At 36.8% G+C, this 22,068-nt stretch overlaps 2 protein-coding genes across 2 annotated transcripts in view; one reads left to right on the top strand and one right to left on the bottom strand.

Annotated features, from left to right (window-relative positions):
• Window positions 1–455, top strand: part of LOC132548401 (leucine-rich repeat and IQ domain-containing protein 1-like) — a 33,652-nt gene extending 33,197 nt beyond the window's left edge. The window contains exon 32 of the mRNA XM_060212265.1: window positions 196–455. Coding sequence (XP_060068248.1) covers window positions 196–332 — 137 coding nt within the window. The 3' untranslated portion in view covers window positions 333–455. The remainder of the gene's footprint in view (window positions 1–195) is intronic.
• A 2,779-nt stretch (window positions 456–3,234) lies between these two features.
• Window positions 3,235–15,635, bottom strand: LOC132548400 (uncharacterized). The gene is made up of 12 exons (XM_060212264.1): window positions 15,431–15,635; window positions 13,837–13,981; window positions 13,055–13,141; window positions 12,581–12,729; window positions 10,407–10,524; window positions 9,539–9,637; window positions 9,092–9,185; window positions 7,895–7,975; window positions 7,359–7,444; window positions 5,882–6,101; window positions 4,535–4,674; window positions 3,235–3,601 (listed from the first exon to the last, which is right to left on the bottom strand). Exons 1-12 carry the CDS (start codon window positions 15,633–15,635, stop codon window positions 3,235–3,237), a joined length of 1,791 nt encoding a protein of 596 aa, XP_060068247.1.
• Between the last annotated feature and the right edge of the window lie 6,433 nt (window positions 15,636–22,068).

Below are 22,068 nucleotides of genomic sequence, written 5' to 3'. Positions count from 1 at the left end.
TTAGCTGTGGTCCTCTTGTCTAATTTAGTCCTAGGCTTCAGCTTAAAAGTCAAATGTGTATTCAAAGCAAAGAGAGTTCTTTAGAATGTTTGCCTTTCAGAATAAAAAAGCAGCATTGCTGCAAGGTTACAAGTAACACAGCTATATGTCATATTTATTGCCAAGAAATTTATTTAATGACAATATGGATTTCAGGTTCTACCAGATTACCACCCATCAAGACAGGCTCTGCTCCGTCTGTTAGAGGGAAAGAGAAGATGTCATGGCGTAGAAAGGAGGTCAATAAAAGTATTGGATGGGGAGGTGGCAAAAAACGTAGCCACGTAAATTGATAGTTCTCTGGGGCTTAATATTAGGACAGGTTGACACTGGCATGTTTACACTTATAGTTTTTTTATCTGTGTAAAGTTTCCTCTACAGAACAATACATAAAGAATATGCCTAATTGTAATACACTTATGACCATGACATGGCACATGGCTTTCAGCAAATCCCTAAAGGGCATGGTTAAACTTCCCTAATGGGCTTATAGCTTGCTTTTCAAGAAAATGTAAATTGGACTTTCAAAATGAGTCCAATTTTGACTGTTAAAAATTCAGTTACAGTAAAGATGAGAGAATTATTGCATGTGTTTGCTTCAGTACAATTTATGCTTAGTATATATTTGTAATATAGGAATTGTTCCCAGCTTTGCTATCAGTAGGTGTGTATAGTTAAAAACATCTGATGTATTGCATTATAGATCTGTGACCCAGTACACTATACCTATGCCATGCACAGCCAATTATGTGAATTATATCTGATATATACTGCACGATGTGTTTCATCTACAACAAATCAAACTAATATTTCATACACAATGTTGTAAATTACTTCTCTTTATTACAAGGTGATGTTATGTTTTACCTTAAGGGTGTATGCTATAAGTCATTGCTAGATCAATTTCCTTTCTATAGATTTCTGCAAGTGTATGTAAACGTCTTAAACGACATGTGGTTTGGAATACCTAATGGGATATATAACTGAAGGTACGGAATAGTTATCTAAACTAAGGGAGATAACTCTTGTAAAACACGTAACAGACTAACTCACAGCCTTCCTAGTCTTCCATATCTTCAAAGGACATGAATAAGACTTAAATAAGGAGGAATTTTTTTTGTCACAAACTAGCAATTTTGGTGACGTTCTGTATCGAAGACATTAAAAATAATCAATTTCAGACCTAAATTTAGTTTTTCTGAACTTTGCATAATTAAATCTTATCAGATGTAGAAAAAAATAATTTATCAAAAGCTAGAACTATCATGGATGATTAAATGGTGTACCTTATATTTGTCATTACATTTTGTAGAAAATGTGTTTGTTTGTAAGAATCTTAATTATAAAAACATGTTTGACTTACATATGCCATAATAACGGTTGTTCCAGTTCCTCGATGTTTGAATTGCTATGCTTTTTTACTATATTTCTATTTGCATAATCTTGTTTCAATATCTTAACCTTGGATCTGTATTTAAAAGAAATCGTGAATATGTTTTACGATGGTAGTGGAAAGTAGATGTTACATTTCTGTTGGTATAGTGGTGAATTCAGTATTAGGAGTACAGAGTTCAGAAATATTGTCAAAATGATTTGTTTTTGTGTATAAGGAATTATTGCTAAAAAATATGTTATTTATTCATTTATCACCAAATGTGTTTATTCAGCATTTCACAAATGTGTTAGGTAATACAAAACTGCTTAGTGAACTTTCGTTTGAGTGTTTTATTATGTCCCTCAAAGGAAGTGGTGGACTCACTGGTTTTACCCTGTTTCTTATCATTATTATGATAAGCTAAACAGTATTAAGTAGTTATGTATCACTTTACTATATAGAAAATTATCTCATTGATAAAAGTGTTATTTTTCACTTCGTGAAAATTTTCACTGCTGAAAAATTTCACTGGTGAAAAATAACATTTTGCAAACTTACACCAATGAAAAGAGAGCACACAAATTATCTGATAAAATTGACAAATCATAAAGCCTGGAACAAAAAACACAAAACCAGAAACCTGAAGGGGTTGTTTACTTGTGACATAACCTTCAATTCCATGGTAAACATTCATTTCCATGAAAGTCAGCAAACAATGCAACACAAATTACCTTATCAGAGATCATACCCAATCCTCAACCGAACGTCTTGAATGTGGAGCTAACATGTTAGACATTTCAAGGGGATTCATGTCATTAACAGCGACAACTGTCGGTCGCATAGTAACTTGTCACAGGATAAACTCTCTTCAAACATTTTACAACAAATTTTGTCGCTAAGTAACATGAACAAGTAGTATTTTCTATGTAATGAAAGATCAAAGATTTAAAACAGAAACATACTTATTACCTATGAGCTGTTTATGTTTGTATTTCCAAAATATCAATTTTTGTAATTAATCAAGTGGAAATATGTTCACAACTACCATGATCTGTCTTACCACGTTGATGTTCTGGGATGGCAAAATTTAGGGTGGGTTAGCACTAGGGGTTCACATCACCATGGCCATGATAAAGTGAAGCCCCCTACCTAAATCTGAGGAACATAATTAAGTAAATTGATGAATTTTACCGTAATGGTGAAATGAACTGTGGTTCACTTTACCATGGGTTTCACTTTATCATACTACACTGGTCTTTCCTGTTGTAGTTTTGACCTTGCATAAAATACTATATCCCATTTGTTCTGGATGGATACTATGGACCTCCTGTATGTTGTTCAGTGAGGCAGCCACCAGCTACTACAAATGGACCTTGCCTAAAAATGATTTTATGCTGTAGACAGTGATAAAGCCAGCAAACAGAGACTCTTATTGTAACCACCAACCTTTTCAGCATTATGTTGAAACTAAGTTGGATGTTTGTATTTTAGAAGTACAGAGCGAATGCTGAGAAACACAGAACAAGACTGATTATTGTTTGATCTTAAGGAAATATCCCCTGAAGAACTAGTAAGTTTCCTCATGTGTAAATGCCTAAAAGACTTCAGGAAGAATTACCATAAAGAGACAAAGACACATCTGGATATAAATATGTTAAACTCTAAACAGAGGAGCGTGTCATGAAGGTAGATTACCAGGCAGTCTCATTTCCACTAGCTACAGGCAGATGCAGGATATTCTGTTTAGAAACCTTACTTCAGCCAGGAGTCCTTCTATTCTCTTTGATAAGAATCACAGATTATTCATACACATAGATCAATCATTCCTTTTTGATTGGCAGTTCAGAATCAAATTCTGGATTTGTATGATTTGTCATTCCAGCTGCCACATGAATTTGACTATCCTGCTCAGATGACCCTTGGTTTGAGGGTAGTACTGTCGAGTGAGTTTTTTCCTTCTTCTTGACCCAACAGAGAATCTCAGCTATGAGAATAAATATCAGTAATAGAGCTAGGTAGCTGTACCAGAGTGACCAAATCTCAGTCTTTGCTATTGCGAAAAACAATCCCAGACTAATGTTCACCACAGCCAACACAATTGCTATGTAACCACTGAAGTGATGGAGGATTTCCCAAATCTTACGACGTAAAGTTTTGATCTCTCCTTTCTCTGGTCTCTTGCCGCGACTGAAAGAAATTTGAAATATTTACTCATAATCAATATTCATTGGGGTTTTATTTTCGGTTACAGTAAAAACCCATGTAATGTATGCAGTTTTTTTTATTAAATAAATGTCCAAAGTTGGAGGTACGCACATTACGTAGCTATAGGATTTTCAAGGCTTTTTTTTCATAAATAAATGTCCAAAGTTGGGGGTACGCACATTACGTAGCTATAGGATTTTCAAGGCTTTTTTTTCATGGAAAAATTGGAGATTCTGTGGGACCACCATCATTGTTTATCAGGATTATCTGGCACTTAAAACCCCCCAAAAGAGGATTTGACAATTTCTTTATGAACAAATATAATAAACAAGATAATTACTGTATATATTAATGCAAACTATCAGAGTGAGTATCATACAAAACCTGGACGAAGTGTTTAAAAATGTGATAGCAACTAGACAGACAGAAAACTAACAATCAGCAAAGACAGTGGTCTGTTTGGGACAAATCAGTTGGTATTTCATGGGTACTCTCAATCCTCCAATCCATATATAACACCAGGAAATGTTGAAATTTGTGTTCATAGATTTGAGATATATTTATCCTTGAAATCAAGTATTCACAAAACAGTAAGTCAGATTAAAAAAATACAAAAAATTTAACCCCATGAAAATGTGTGATTGTACAGTATTTGTCATTGTGGTTATGTTTTATCTCTTTCATAAGGCAATTTTTTAACGAAAAAGGAACCTATCAGCTCAAATGTTTTTGTAGTCTTATATCTGGAGTGTCATTGTCTCAGTATTTAATCAGTTTACAGAAATCACAATTACCTAATCATGTAATGTGGAAGAATTTGCAAACAGGAAACTTAAAAAAATGAGGGTAGAAAATGAGAAATGAAACCTTATGAGCATAAAAATATAGTGTAAATAGAACCAATCTGATACTTACAAACATGCATTGACTGGCTGTAGAAAGCCGAGCAGCATCACCAACAAACCTATAGCTCCATGGGCAAACATAAAATGTTTAGACTGAACTGAGATGACGGCAAACACAACACCAACTGTAGCCAGCAGAAGTCCTGACACCTGTCGGGTACAACACAGGTAGTGAGAAATCTGTGTAGATAGTGTTGTATGGGACATAGATTTACATAATTTTCCCTAAAGAGCTGAAGCACACTCCCTCACCTTGGGACACTGGTGTACATCTCTTCTCCTTGCCAAGAGTACTTCAGCACACTTCCTCACTATGGGCCATTGATTCACATCCCTTCCCCTAGAGTACTTCAGTACACTCCCCCCACCATGGGCCAATGATTCACATCCCTTCCCCTAGGGTACTTCAGTACACTTCCACACCATGGGCCAATGATTCACATCCCTTCCCCTAGAGTACTTCAGTACACTTCCCCACCATGGGCCAATGATTAAAATCCCTTCCCCTAGGGTACTTCAGTACACTTCCCCACCATGGGCCAATGATTCACATCCCTTCCCCTAGAGTACTTCAGTACACTCCCCCCACCATGGGCCAATGATTCACATCCCTTCCCCTAGGGTACTTCAGTACACTTCCCCACCATGGGCCAATGATTCACATCCCTTCCCATAGGGTACTTCAGTACACTTCCCCACCATGGGCCATTGATTCAAATCCCTTCCCCTAGGGTACTTCAGTACACTTCCCCACCATGGGCCAATGATTCACATCCCTTCCCCTAGAGTACTTCAGTACACTTCCCCACCATGGGCCAATGATTCACATCCCTTCCCCTAGAGTACTTCAGTACACTCCCCTATCATGGGCCATTGATTCACACTCCATCCCAGGCTGTCGCCCTGAGAATACACACTCCTCCCAATGGGATATCCATCCCTACTAATTAAAGCAGTCTCTGTCACCCTGAGAATACACACTCCTCCCACTGGGATATCCATCCCTACTAATTAAAGCAGTCTCTGTCACCCTGAGAATACACACTCCTTCAATGGGATATCCATCCCTACTAATTAAAGCAGTATCTGTCACCCTGAGAATACACACTCCTTCAATGGGATATACAAGTTCTGTTATTTTTTGTTATATAAATCATTGAAAACTTTTCATAATGAGATTGATCAAGAAGATATCTAATTGGATGATAGTAGTATATAAGAGATGTAAAAACAATGACTATCTTTTAGAGTAGTCTGAAGGTTTCCTTTTGTCAACCAAGACAAAAAGTTTTATCACAGACAGTCAGAACCCTTTGGACTACCTGAAAAGATGTAGCAAGAATATTCTTATAGTTACCTGAAATGACACATGGAAAATAAACCAAACTTTGCCTTTGCCGTTGAAATATCGAGCGATGATGGCCCCCCAGATGAGAAGGCAGCCCCAGCCCAACATCATGAAGATACCATGTAGAAGGATCCAGTTGGCAAAGTTCTTGGCACAAGGTAGCACTTCAGCCGTCTCTGTGTCCACAGCCGTGCCACTCAGCAACCAGAGGTCATTAGTAACATCACCACTGAAACAGGTGTCTGATATTGAGGTCATTAGTAACATCACCACTGTAACAGGTGTCTGATATTGAGGTCATTAGTAACATCACCTCTGTAACAGGTTCCTGATATTGAGGTCATTAGTAACATCACCTCTGTAACAGGTTCCTGATATTGAGGCTGTTAGTAACATCACCTCTGTAACAGGTTCCTGATATTGAGGCTGTTAGTAACATCACCTCTGTAACAGGTTCCTGATATTGAGGTCATTAGTAACATCACCTCTGTAACAGGTTACTGATATTGAGGTCATTAGTAACATCACCACTGAAACAGGTGTCTGATATTGAGGTCATCAGTAACATCACCACTGAAACAGGTGTCTGATATTGAGGTCGTTAGTAACATCACCTCTGTAACAGGTTCCTGATATTGAGGTCATTAGTAACATCACCTCTGTAACAGGTTACTAACATCACCTCTGTAACAGGTTACTGATATTGAGGTCATTAGTAACATCACCTCTGTAACAGGTTCCTGATATTGAGGCTGTTAGTAACATCACCTCTGTAACAGGTTACTGATATTGAGGTCGTTAGTAACATCACCTCTGTAACAGGTGTCTGATATTGTGGTCATTAGTAACATCACCTCTGTAACAGGTTACTGATATTGAGGTCATTAGTAACATCACCTCTGTAACAGGTGTCTGATATTGAGGTCATTAGTAACATCACCTCTGCAACAGGTGTCTGATATTGAGGTCGTTAGTAACATCACCTCTGTAACTAGTTCCTGATATTACATTAAACCTCTCTTCTGTAGATAATGTTTGTATTCAACCTAATATCAGAGGACCAAGAAGTTTGTTTCAAAGAGAAGAAAGGGGGCCTATTTAAGGATGCCAAAGTTTTTATGTACATTTTTACTTAGTCCGTTAACTGTGATTTGGCTTATTACCTACCGATCTGTAAAAAATACTCGAAATGGTTTATTTGTTGTAGTATTTGACAGACATTTGATATGGATTTTGGGTTTTTTTTTTTAAAAAAACGAAATGCCTAACACTTACAAATTACATTGTATATACATATCTCAGGTGGCTGCAGATGTGAGAGGTTTTAAATCCTTAATGCCAAACTTCAAGGTAGATTCTCCTTTACAAACAAAATGACAACCCCAATATGATTCCCTTCACTTATAAAACAAATGTTTCAGAAAGATATCCATCAAATTTTTACATCAAATAAATTCACACAAAGCACCATAGAAAACAATCTTACGATTCTAGTAGAACCCCTCCGAACATGTAAACACCAGTGGATGCTGTTGCCATGGAAGCAGATGCTCTCCATGCTGGAGGAGATGTCTGAAACAAGATGTAAACTGAGGGGGATAGGATTTATCTATCTAAACAACAATGAATAAGATAAAACAAGCACACATGCTGTAGGCTGACCAGAAATTTTTAAAAAATTAGTTCTCTCTCCAAACAAGAAAAAAAACAAATATAAAGGCATAAAACTAGATCTCAGTTTAATAACAACATGGTTTTTGTGTCGAGTTCATTATTAGTATATGGATGTCATTACACCCTTCAGATCTAGGTAAAGTTTTATCATCCTGTAATTAGCCAACCCCTTACATTCAACCATGGTTTTTGTGAAGGTGCCCAAAGCCTTATATTACAGGATTACTATAAAATGTTTCAATGTCTAAAAAAGTTAAGTTTTCAAATCTGTACAAAACCAGGACAAATACACTGTATTTAGTGGTTTCTACCATACCAGAAAACACATGAAAATTTAAACATACAAACCTGGTACTTGGTTTTTTGACGACACCATACCAGATTGTCTGGGTCTAAAACAAACACTTCATCAACTGCAGAAAGTGTTGTCTGAAAAAAAGGTCAACAGCTAATATTCTACCTTAAAACCTTTGGAATTAATGTTGTGACATATTTCTGAAATATTACAAGGTGGGGACAAGACCCATGTTGACACAATTTCAGGTGAAGATCCAAGGGGTGTCACATAGGTTTCACAATCCCCACTTGGTTTGTATTTCAGAGGAAGTTATGAAATGGATGGGTCTGTGCTGCCATAGCTTTGTCCTTGGGCAAGACACTTTACCCCTAATGCTTCAGCAGTGAGGTAGACACCAGCTACTACAAAGAAACCTCGCCATAACATGATCCTAGCTGAAATAATCCTCCTTCATCAACCATAAAATCAGTGTTTGTTCTTTCATGTCATTACAATAAAATTCAGTCCAGTAATTTTTGTGCAATTTTATCCTAGTGATTTCAGAACACTATTTCCATTTTTCCATGAGTCCAGTGACAAAGATATTTAGTGGGTTCTTAAAATTAAGATGAGTTTCACAGGAAAAGTCCAGGACATTTTTATTTCATGCATCATTACATCAACAAGCATTCTACGGACTCTAGTTGAAAATGACCACTGCATTTAGAAATAGTAATGTCTTCTAGCAAAACCTCAGTGTCCCAGTTTTCTTCTCATCTGGGAAAAGCTAAGGTCCTTGTGTAAGGTATACCTGCCCTCACCTAAGAACATCTCTAATGTTATTTCAATCCAACTGGGCACTTACAGATGAGTGGCCATTTCATGCAAAACCAAAATTTCCCTCATTTTTACCCCAGTTCCCTGCCAACCAGGATATATCAACTTATTTATATACACTTTGCCCTCCCCTAAAGATGATTCACACTAAATATAGTTTCCTGAGGAGAAGTGACCTTTTCAAATAAAACCCTCTTGTGGATCCCACCTATCCCCATCTAGAAGAGGCAAACAACTGATTTCAAAACCAAATTTGTTTAAAAAAAAAGTGACCTTGGTATCAAGGAAGATTAGCGTTTTAAAGAAAAAGTTGAAGGACAGACAACAGGTAATACAAATTTTGTCCTTATGGGTTGATAAACCCAGTAACAAACGGCAACACACTGTCAATAACATTGTTGTTTGTACAATGGTAACAATCTGTCACTGACCTTAATGACCTGACTGTGCTCCTCTTTTCCACCATAAAGGACAAGTCTACGCTTTCCTCCAACGCTAGGAACCATGGCCATTGTTCCATAAATCCTGTAACAACAATAATGATAACTCAAAAAAAAAACACTCTAAATATTCAAACTAGCGTAGTACCCTTTGCTATCTGATTTCAAAATAAATTGAAGCTTGGTATTGAATTTAGTTCCCTTCTCTATATTTAATTACCTCTGAGACACACACTAGGGTACATTTAATAATGTGCATGTCAGACAATGATCTGGTTCTTGCTAAATGTACTATCAAGTATAATTCTTACAATTTCTCTGAAATTTTGAAATCAAAAGTTACTTTATATCAGAAACATAAATTTGCACACAAAATGAAACACTTAAACACAATTCTACAAACAAAACTGTCTAGTTATCGAGCACTATGAGACTGACCTTGGGGAAGGGCAGCCATCTATCTGTTTCCAAGTTTTAGTTTGACTATTGTAGATCCAGGAATCTCCCGAGGGACAGGGGCCACCTGTTAACCCTCCACTGAAACAAACAATGTTCTGTAAATAAGGTTCTTCATTCCTTTCCAATGGGGCTTGTGTTCCTCAGGAAACTGAGAAATTGACCGGTCTGTGTTGACCTGGTTGTGTCCTTGGACAAAACGCCTACCCTAATTGCTCTGGACGGCACACCACAGGCACCTCATGTGTACTGTGAGGTAGACGCCAATTACTACAAGGAAACCCTGCCTCAAAATGATTGTTAGTGTCCATGGGTTGATAAACCCAGCAACAATCAGCACCAAACTGTTAATAACATCATGGTTTGTACAACAGTATACATACATACTTGTTGCATGGAATTGAAAAAAATATCCACATCTTTAGGCCAGACACAACAGGCTTTATATCATTTGTGTTAAATCATTCAAAGTTGGCCTTTTTATTATGTATTTGTTAGTTCTGCTGGGTCCAATCAACAGCCAGGGTACTGGTATTGGCTGGAGACTACCACACTGAACAATGTGTGGGAGGACCACTGTATGCCATCCAAAACAATTGGGGTAAAGTGTTCTTAATAATGATGCAGTGTATTCATTCTTAGGTTCCATTTGGTTTCAGTTCCCTGAATCACAGCTGTACAAAATGGGAAATATTTGATAATCAAACAACAATATGAGAGTACAAGGCCCCCATAATCCAAATTCTTATGATAAACATATATTTTGATCTTAATTCTACATATTACTGTGTCACTTAGTTGTATGAAACTTACATTGATACTATAATATATATGTATTTGAACAGCTCACCTCAAACATCCTCCAAAGATGACGAGTTGGTGAGGGGCAGCCATTGCTCCAGCATGCAGACACCTGGCATGGGGGTAGCTGGGATTGTAAGGGTTACATGTGTACCCAGCACAATATTCTGTGGATATTGTCAAGATATAAATATAGAGACAAAACATATATCATCTTCTAGCCTAAGCCAATCAGAGGTAGAGAAAAATAGATATTGACAATCAAATCTAACCAATTAAATGTAGAGGCACAACAGATTTTGTCTATAGAACCTAACCAATCAGATGTAGAGACACAATAGATCTTCTCTAGAGAACTTAACCAATCAAATTTAGCGACACAATAGATCTCGTCTAGAGAACCTAACCTATCAAATGTAGAGATACAATAGATTTTGCCAACAGAACCTACCCAATCAAATGTAAAGACACAACAGATTTTGTCTATAGAATCTGACCAATCAAATGTAGAGATACAATAGATTTCATCTAAAGAACCTAACCAATCAAATGTTCTTGTTCACTTACTGGGTTTACCAATTTATCAACAGCCAGGGTAGTGCTGGCTATCTCAATGAGCGAAACACAAGTGTCCCTTCACAAGTCATCTTAAGCATTTGTAATAAAGTGTACACTATAAACATACACATCTACCATTACACATCTATTGATATCATTAAACACAGTGTATGTTACCTGTGTATATCATCAGACACATGCGATTATCAGTACACATCTATTGATATCATTAAACACAGTGTATGCTACCTGTGTATATCATCAGACACATGTGCTTACCATAACACATCTATTGATATCATTAAACACAGTGTATGTTACCTGTGTATATCATCAGACACATGCGATTATCAGTACACATCTATTGATATCATTAAACACAGTGTATGCTACCTGTGTATATCATCAGACACATGTGCTTACCATAACACATCTATTGATATCATTAAACACAGTGTATGTTACCAGTGTATATCATCAGACACATGCGATTATCAGTACACATCTATTGATACCATTAAACACAGTGTATGTTACCTGTGTATATCACCAGACACATGTGCTTACCATAACACATCTATTGATATCATTAAACACAGTGTATGTTACCTGTGTATATCACCAGACGCATGCGATTATCAGTACACATCTATTGATACCATTAAACACAGTGTATGCTACCTGTGTATATCATCAGACACATGTGCTTACCATAACACATCTATTGATATCATTAAACACAGTGTATGTTACCTGTGTATATCACCAGACGCATGCGATTATCATAACACATCTATTGATACCATTAAACACAGTGTATGCTACCTGTGTATATCACCAGACACATGTGCTTACCATAACACATCTATTGATATCATTAAACACAGTGTATGCTACCTGTGTATATCACCAGACACATGTGCTTACCATAACACATCTATTGATACCATTAAACACAGTGTATGTTACCTGTGTATATCACCAGACGCATGCGATTATCATAACACATCTATTGATACCATTAAACACAGTGTATGCTACCTGTGTATATCACCAGACACATGCGCTTACCATAACACATCTATTGATATCATTAAACACAGTGTATGCTACCTGTGTATATCACCAGACACATGTGCTTACCATAACACATCTATTGATACCATTAAACACAGTGTATGTTACCTGTGTATATCACCAGACACATGTGCTTACCATAACACATCTATTGATACCATTAAACACAGTGTATGTTACCTGTGTATATCACCAGACACATGTGCTTACCATAACACATCTATTGATACCATTAAACACAGTGTATGTTACCTGTGTATATCACCAGACACATGTACTTACCATAACACATCTATTGATATCATTAAACACAGTGTATGTTACCTGTGTATATCACCAGACACATGTGCTTACCATAACACATCTATTGATATCATTAAACACAGTGTATGTTACCTATGTATATCACCAGACACATGTGCTTACCATAACACATCTATTTACATATGTATATCATTAAACAAATGTGTATATGATTACCAATCTTAACATTACACAACAGATGTTCTATCCCGACACTTCAACAAAACTTAGTGACTCAAAGTCTTACACAGATCAAATGTTTACTTAGTGTTAAATGTATTTTACCTTCAGACCAGCCTTGACTGCTGACACTGTAGGAATAAGTGTCAAAGTATCGACGAGAGGAGAAACCCTGGCTTACAAACAGAGTGAATCCCTGTGAGTGAATGCCCCCTGTTGCACCATAACGTGCCTCTGGCCTGGTGGACAACAATCTCTGACATTATATTTATTGATCCTAATAACTACCTATCAATTTTTAAAATTTTAATTTCTATATCAACACTATTTTCACTATAATTGTAAATGAATTTAATTTATTTTTCTTTTAAACAATTTTTCTTCGAGATTTGTATCAGCTGTAGCAATGTGAATTTAATAACCTGTATCTCAAATACTGAAACCCAGTTTACATATGATATTGAATAAACTCATAAACAATAACATAGGTTATGTTTAAAGTGATATTCCTGCCTTCGTATTTGATAGTTTTTCTTAAGTTATGCATGATTTATTACTATCCTGATTCCCCTGAACAACTTGTCATCTCTTGAAGCTAATACCGAGGTATTTACATACCTGAGATGATCTGATTGCTGAGCTGACAGTTCCTCCCAAGTCTCTGTTCTGAAACCAACCAAATAGCTGATGAATGCTGACACTATTTCTCATTTGAAGATTTTTCTGATTAATTATACACTATACGTAGTTAAGAAATTAAACTTTAGAAAAAATAACTAATACTACTTCAACTAGATTCCATGTGCTTAGAAACAGAAATTCATCTGTAAAAAAATATTGAAGGGATGTCTTAATTGGGGCATTACCATTTTTATTCTACATTAAGCCCAGGTAGCCAAAAAAACCTATGAGTGATATCATGGACATGAGCTTATTACAAGACAATGATAACTAATTGCTGGAGATTTCTACCCTAAAAATTGGTGGGCTTATTACAAGACAATGATAACTTATGGCCAGATATTTCTACTATAAACTTGGGTGGGCTTATTACAAGACAATGATAACTTATGGCCAGATATTTCTACTATAAACTTGGGTGGGCTTATTACAAGACAATAATAACTTATTGCTGGAGATTTCTACTATAAACTTGTGTGGGCTTATTACAAGACAATGATAACTTATTGCCGGATATTTCTACTATAAACTTGGGTGGGCTTATTACAAGACAATGATCTTATTGCCAGATATTTCTACTACAAACTTGGGTGGGCTTATTACAGGACAATGATAATTTATTGCCCGATAACATATCATAAACCACTAAGTACAAGAGAGATCACAGTCCTTCTACGTACATCAGACTGAAACGCCATATATCATTGTAGAACTGGCGGTTCAAGCCCTCTCCCATCGACACATAGAAATAGTCACCCTGCAGTCCACTCACAAAGCTGAACCGAGCTGCTGGGTGAACGGCGGTACTCACAGATCTCCATGTACCTGTCAGAGTCAAAGTATTTCTACCATTATTTCACACAATAAGTTTAAGAAATATTGAGCTACTATTTTAAGGATAATATCTCATTATTTTTTTCATTTATTATTAAAAAATCAATCAATGTTGCTTGCATAATTCTTTGAAGACATAAAAACATTATTCTATTTGATAATAAGGATTGTCAACAGTAGGAAGACAAATATGGATCTCTAATACTCTCCATTTAAATTTCAGTACTCTCAGTACTTTGATCCATTAAAAGCCTAACAAAGTTATTGTGGCATTCCAACCAAGTACCTTGAAAGTTTAGGTAGATAACAAATAGCTAATAACCTCATTGCGAAAGTTTACAGTCCTAATTAAGAACCTGATAATTATATTCTATAATCTTAATTCTGTACCTGATCACCAAAGTCTACCTCCCTAATTCTGTACCTGATCACCACAGTCTACCTCTCTAATTCTGCACCTGATCACCACAGTCTACCTCTCTAATTCTGCACCTGATCACCACAGTCTACCTCTCTAATTCTGTACCTGATCACCACAGTCTACCTGTCTAATTCTGTACCTGATCACCACAGTCTACCTCTCTAATTCTGTACCTGATCACCACAGTCTACCTCTCTAATTCTGCACCTGATCACCAAAGTCTACCTCTCTAATTCTGCACCTGATCACCAAAGTCTACCTCTCTAATTCTGCACCTGATCACCACAGTCTACCTCTCTAATTCTGTACCTGATCACCACAGTCTACCTCTCTAATTCTGCACCTGATCACCACAGTCTACCTCTCTAATTCTGCACCTGATCACCAAAGTCTACCTCTCTAATTCTGCACCTGATCACCACAGTCTACCTCTCTAATTCTGTACCTGATCACCACAGTCTACCTCTCTAATTCTGCACCTGATCACCACAGTCTACCTCTCTAATTCTGTACCTGATCACCACAGTCTACCTCTCTAATTCTGTACCTGATCACCACAGTCTACCTCTCTAATTCTGTACCTGATCACCACAGTCTACCTCTCTAATTCTGTACCTGATCACCAAAGTCTACCTCTCTAATTCTGCACCTGATCACCACAGTCTACCTCTCTAATTCTGTACCTGATCACAGTCTACCTCTCTAATTCTGTACCTGATCACCACAGTCTACCTCTCTAATTCTGTACCTGATCACCACAGTCTACCTCTCTAATTCTGTACCTGATCACCACAGTCTACATCTCTAATTCTGTACCTGATCACCACAGTCTACCTCTCTAATTCTGTGCCTGATCACCAAAGTCTACCTCTCTAATTCTGTACCTGATCACCACAGTCTACCTGTCTAATTCTGTACCTGATCACCACAGTCTACCTCTCTAATTCTGTACCTGATCACAGTCTACCATACTAATTCTGCACTACTTTCACAGGATATGAGATATGCTTTATAGTTACCAGAACTTATGTTGAATATCCATGTGTCATCAGTAGTCCATGGTCTGCCTCCAAAGAGTATCAGTTGATTGCGTGTTACATCGAACCCAAGACCAGCATCTCTTCGAGGATCTGGGGTCGAACTTGCAGTCGGTACTTCTTGCCACTCTAATTGGCCATCGATACAACTGAACAAGATTGACAGCAGTATGCAGCTAATCAACATACCTAAACCTGTAAGAAACAACACACGCTCACATGTACATGGTGTTTGGGGACATATCTAGATGGTGGGGACGAATCATTATACAGTAGTACTAACATTCTGTTACCAGGACTTATAATTCCTTAAAAAGCAAACATGATGCTAAGGGTTTTCATTTTCTATCTGGTGTTAATACACCTATATCATTCATATCACATTGACAGTTGTACAAACATCACAAATATCACAATGTACCCTTACAGTGTCAAACATCATTTTCTACTTGGTTTTATCATATCACATTGACAGCTGTACCCTTACAGTGTCAAACATCATTGTCTACCTGGTTTTTATTATATCACATTGACAGCTGTACCCTTACAGTGTCAAACATCATTTTCTACCTGGTTTTATTATATCACATTGACAGCTGTACCCTAACAGTGTCAAACATCATTTTCTACCTGGTTTTATTATATCACATTGTGTCAAACATCATTTTCTACCTGGTTTTATTATATCACATTGACAGCTGTACCCTAACAGTGTCAAACATCATTTTCTACCTGGTTTTATTATATCACATTGACAGCTGTACCCTAACAGTGTCATCATTTTCTATGGTTTTATTATATCACATTGACAGCTGTACCCTAACAGTTTTATTATATATCACATTGACAGCTGTACCCTAACAGTGTCAAACATCATTTTCTACCTGGTTTTATTATATCACATTGACAGCTGTACCCTAACAGTGTCAAACATCATTTTCTACCTGGTTTTATTATATCACATTGACAGCTGTACCCTAACAGTGTCAAACATCATTTTCACAGCTGTACCCTAACAGTCTACCTGGTTTTATTATATCACATTGACAGCTGTACCCTAACAGTGTCAAACATCATTTTCTACCTGGTTTTATTATATCACATTGACAGCTGTACCCTAACAGTGTCAAACATCATTTTCTACCTGGTTTTATCATATCACATTGTCAGCTGTACGCTAACAGTGTCAAACATCATTTTCTACCTGGTTTTATCATATCACATTGTCAGCTGTACGCTAACAGTGTCAAACATCATTTTTCATCTTATTTGACAGTGAACACAAAAATAATGCACAATTCCCAACAAAAGGGTTATTTCAACAGAAATTCAAAATATTGACAGTGTTTGAATTCCTTCCGTTGACTCATAATTACATATAAGCACATGTAATGATCCTATAAACATAAGCATAAATGGTCTAAATGAATACTGATGCATTAAACATGGGTCCAGGTATTCATTAGATATATAACACACATTTGGATCTTCCAGAAAGGCCTGATTTTAAAGTTAGATTTCCGAAGATGCTCAGTTCCAAGGAGATCACTGTTCACATTTCAGTTTGAAGACTTGCTTATATTTATTTAGATGATGTCTGCCAAGGTTTATTCAATGAGTGTGTAATAATTCAACAAAAAAATCCCCCAAAAAACACCTACAATACACTGAAATCCAGTGCATTGTTGCTAAGTTGTTTACAAACTGCCATTTTGAAATGTTCCTCAGGACCACATACACCACACTGTATATGTAGAGTTCAATAATATATATTTTATATTCACAACTAGGAAGGAAACAACATGGGAAATTAAATAACACTGTCACCTTCATCATATAAATATTCCTTAAATATATTACGCAGTTAATATACCTGGTGACTATTTTTAGATAACATTTGTATTAATTTGGCAAGTAAATATCTTAATATAATGACATATATCGGACCATTACTTGTTTGTATATGACAGATCAGTCCGTCAGTCATGGTCACGTGATAAGAACCGATATGATGCCAGCTTTAGTAGCCTGTTACACGGCGTATTATATCAGTAAATGACTGGCTTTACCGAGGATTGAAAATTAGTGGCTTAATGATTTAGTAACACATACCTGTAGCAATACTCGTCTGTTCTTACTGTACACCCGAACCGATATCTAATACACACAGGCATTGACAAAACCAGTTCGATCGTATACGGTACCGAAATCAATGAAGCAGAAAGTAAATATACATACAATGGCAGCTGATCATAGGGTCGCTTGCTTGAAGAGCGGTGATCTGTCAATATCATCGTAGAAAAGGGTTATAGGATGAGGGACGAGAGAGGGAAGACGACGATATGGAGAGGGTGGGGAAGGTGAGAAATTGGGAAGAATAATGAAGGGGAGAATGAAGGAAAATATAAGGAATGTCGAGATGAGTTGACGAAGGAGGGAGAGGGATTAGAAGAGACGATCGGGCAATTGTCTGTGAGTTACTATCATTGTGCCACCCGGCCACATTTAATTACCACAAAGTGTAAGAAATCTTCATCCCCTATTGTTTGTATCAAAAATGGTTCTGTTAGCATTAAAATCCAAGGCATAAAAGGAGGTAGATATACAAATATTTAACTAGCCCATGGTATCTGTCCGTATAAATCGACCCCCAAACCATGGCCAAACACTAGACAAAAGACACCTATAGCCGCGTCCTGGATAAATATATCACGGGTATTACGAGTATAAATTGATCGTTGGTGTACGATGATATCTGAAGGTAATAACTAATACACCGAACCACAGTTCTAATTAGCATGGGTTCCGGACATCTGTTAAGGTATTTTCTTCGTCTTCTTCTAATTATACATAATGTCACACCCAAGATACCAGTAGTTGCTGATTGTACTTTACATATTTATAATTTAAAGCGACACACTGGCTTTTTATTCCTTCCTGTTTACGTAAAATATTGACAGGCCGTGGCGGTTGTGTACATAATGCTCCAGGTGACATGTGCGGGGTTTTACCTAGAATCTGATATGGAGTTACGGTTATTTAACATGAATACATGCAATGATGTTATGCCTTTATCACTACATCTATTTTGTACGAACTTGGATGATAGTTTCAAAGTTAAACCCTATATAAACTTTGTTGAGGACGAAATGAGATTCAAATTGATTGAATCTCAGGCGGGCAGTATTTTCTATTGACTGAATCTCGGGCTGGCAGTATTTTCTGTTGACTGAATCTCGGGCTGGCAGTATTTTCTGCTGACTGAATCTCAGGCTGGTATTATTTTCGAAGGGTAAAATTTTCATACGAGTGTTACATGGTATACCCGAGGAACTAGATGTGTCCCTATCTTGTCTGCTTTTTATTTTCACGTGAGATTAAATCTATCGAAAAATCTACCATTACAGATGACTATTTTTAAAAAGCCAACATGTCAACATGTTTGTCATCCAAACTCAATTTCAATAGGGCAAAGTATAATAAAAGGAAATGTCCTGAAAAAGTACAAAGAGAACAAGACCAAATGTTTCCGAAGAGTAAGCACTTTCTGCTTCATCGACGACCGATGTCATATAACTTTTAGTCAACCAACTAAGTAATGCTAGGTGTTAATATGAGAAAAAGGTACCCAATAACTGAACCACCGGACAAACTAACAAGAATAAACACGTCCAGCTTCATATCACACAAAGATATATAATGCTATTTGTGAATAAAACCACTATGACGACTATAAAAGCTTCAGTGTTACGAATTTGTCCGTAAGCTGACGACTTCTTGCACGAAAATAGCGATAATTGGAAACCCTCCTCCCAATCTGATGAACGTGTTCCATCTCTTCGGTTTATGTCCCTTTCCTGCAACAACTTTATACATCTGCTAATTTCGTTCTTTATATGTCCGTTCCCGACATGCTAAATGTTTCATTCTTCTTCTTTCTGTTATATATATGTTTTACGTTTTATTTACACGTCTGGAAAACGATGTTCATCATCTAATTATGCACATTTATACTCAATGGAAAAAGTCCAAAAATCTTAAAAAAAAAAAAACAAACAAACAAAAATGCATACACATTAGCAGTTGCTTCAGTTGCAAGCTAATTTGGCTATGTTTATGAAGGTTTCTACCCTTCTCGTACATCTTGGGGAGTATTTTGTGAGCGACTAGTTCATGACTACTACCACAAGAGATGCCTTAGTAAGATCGAAATATCAACAGTGTTTAAACATCTTTTTATGTTCATGGCCCCAATCCTTTGTGAGCTTTAAGTGAAGAATTTTCAAGATATTTGTGGAAGTTATGAGAGCTAATGAAAACAATCTGGTCATCTGTAAATTTTGTAGAGAGCGCACTGGTAACACACTTGCTTGTTCGGTGTCCAGGTCTATTCACCAGGACAAGTTATTAGATTATCTCATAAACTTTCTGTGCGTTCAAGAATATGTTTCCTTTGACAATTTAGAAGACCATCCAAATCGAGCTTAATTCTCGGTTGCAACAACACTCGATAAAAGAAAGGTGTTTAACTGATGAGAATCATTGTGTATCATGTACATTATATGTTTAGTGAAATGAACAACTTAATGTGGAAAGCAAAAAGAATGTCAATCTCTGTTTGTCGGTCCGACAGTCTGTCTGTCTACTCGTAAGCGTAATCGTAAAAATGTCAAAGGTGAACAGACTCGTGAGGCGGATGTAAGGGGCGGTGCGCGGTTCGACCCCTTATTTTGGGAGATCAGTGTTCTATTTGGGAGTGCGAACACTCAACCATCCACCCACTCCCTAAAAATAAATATCAGTGCCTACTCCAGGTCCCTCCGTTGAAAAAATCAAACTTTCTTTTTTTTACATCCTTAATCATACACGTGAAGTAAACATACATACTCCCCTCGCTTCCGGAACTAATCAGTGATGTAAAAGCAATGTAATAGACACCAAGATCTCAAATACCCGAATAAAAAGCAAAGCTGTTAGTTTCTTAAATCACTAGATAATCGCATAACTTTGAAATGAAGTCGATAAAGCAAGAATGTCGCAAATTTATTTAAAGTAACAGTGACCTCAATTTTGACGCTTGAGCGGCAAACGCGTACAAGAGATTATTCTTGCGAGAAAGTGTATGAAGAAGATAGATGAAGTTGATTGTATGAGGTCGTTAAATATATATTTATAATGATAGCTACCTGTTTATACAAAAGATACACCAGTGAATGACATCTTTTAGAGTTAGATCAATTCGAACAAAACAATGTTTCATACGGCTGTGTCGTCCTTCTAGGACTCGTCAGTGATGCTAAGGGCATAAATTTTGACGCGTAGGAGGCGACTGAGGAAAATCCAAAGCGATAGAAAAAATATAATCTAGATAGGGAGGTGCACGAGCCCCACAATTCAGTCATTTTCGTACTTTCAAATATCAGATGGTTTTAGAACAATGTCAAGTACATGTGCCACTATTCGAATGAACTAAAACCTGGTAAACAGGTTAATGCAAACTTTGGGGACTAAAAGTCAACCAGCAGTGTCAACCACCTGCAATCTCGGAGATAGCACAATACACGCTATGTCTGGAATTTCATGACAATTAGATATTTATAAGTGGATAGGGTGATGACGTCGAATATCTATTTTATAGTAAGATACCTCAGTTTTGACAAAGGGAGGTTGAAATGCCAAATTGTACAGGGAAAGTGATTATCAGTAAGTCTATGAAGTTTCAGAACAATTATAAACAAGTGCGTACAAGATATATATATATATGCGCACATCCCTTTCTTCCCTCGTGGGTTGGGAATGATAACACTATAGCTGTCCTTACTCGAAGGGTTCCGGTTAAGTCAGCTTCACTATAGCTGTCCTTACTCGAAGGGTTCCGGTTAAGTCAGCTTCACTATAGCTGTCCTTACTCGAAGGGTTCCGGTTAAGTCAGCTTCACTATAGCTGTCCTTACTCGAAGGGTTTCGGTTAAGTCAGCTTCACTATAGCTGTCCTTGCTCGAAGGGTTCCGGTTAAGTCAGCTTCACTATAGCTGTCCTTACTCGAAAGATTCTCGAAAGATCTATCCGCGAATACATTATCGAAACTGAAGAAAAAAAGAAGCATTGTATTTTGTATCTTGTATAAGACTCTCATCTATTGGTTTGATTGACTTGTCTCATGTACATATATTTCCGTGATTAAGTAACCAAATAAATCGCACAAAACTAAAAAAAAAAGGTCATAACATATTTTAATACAATACGCATGCTCTTAAAATAAATCTTAATTTAGATTAAATTGCATTACATAAATTCCTTTTCAGGAAGCGGTGAACACAAAGTAATTTCGGTGGCCATATATCTATCGGGATTTAATCGATGCTCACCTTCAGAACTTTGTCTAATGTGAAAAAAATATGTATCACAGCCGTTCCCTGTTGTACACAAACATTCATAATTACACAAAAGCTATCCTCTATTACGTCACAATACACCACATATTTCCTACTTCAGATACGTCATAACTATTCTCCTACAGAACTCTGCTACACAATACACCACAGTTTTTTCCCGTTAGACTTCTAGACTTCTGTGAGATATACATACATTCTACACTACAACTCTCCAATGTCACAACTC

This window comes from Ylistrum balloti, unplaced genomic scaffold, assembly GCF_031769215.1.
Source record: "Ylistrum balloti isolate Yb309-2 unplaced genomic scaffold, AGI_CSIRO_Ybal_v1 Utg370010, whole genome shotgun sequence".
NCBI lineage: Eukaryota > Metazoa > Mollusca > Bivalvia > Pectinida > Pectinidae > Ylistrum > Ylistrum balloti.
The sequence above is the reverse complement of the archived record's forward strand: the minus strand, read 5'-3'. Positions and strand labels throughout refer to the sequence as shown.

Bases quoted from the DNA above. Each gene is read 5' to 3' on its own strand.
- LOC132548400 (XM_060212264.1), bottom strand. From the start codon at position 15,635: ATGTTGATTAGCTGCATACTGCTGTCAATCTTGTTCAGTTGTATCGAT. The intron at 13,982-15,430 runs GTAACTATAAAG...TGACTCTGACAG, and splicing joins GATATTCAACATAAGTTCTG to GTACATGGAGATCTGTGAGT. The intron at 10,525-12,580 runs GTAAAATACATT...CAATATCCACAG, and splicing joins CAGTCAAGGCTGGTCTGAAG to AATATTGTGCTGGGTACACA.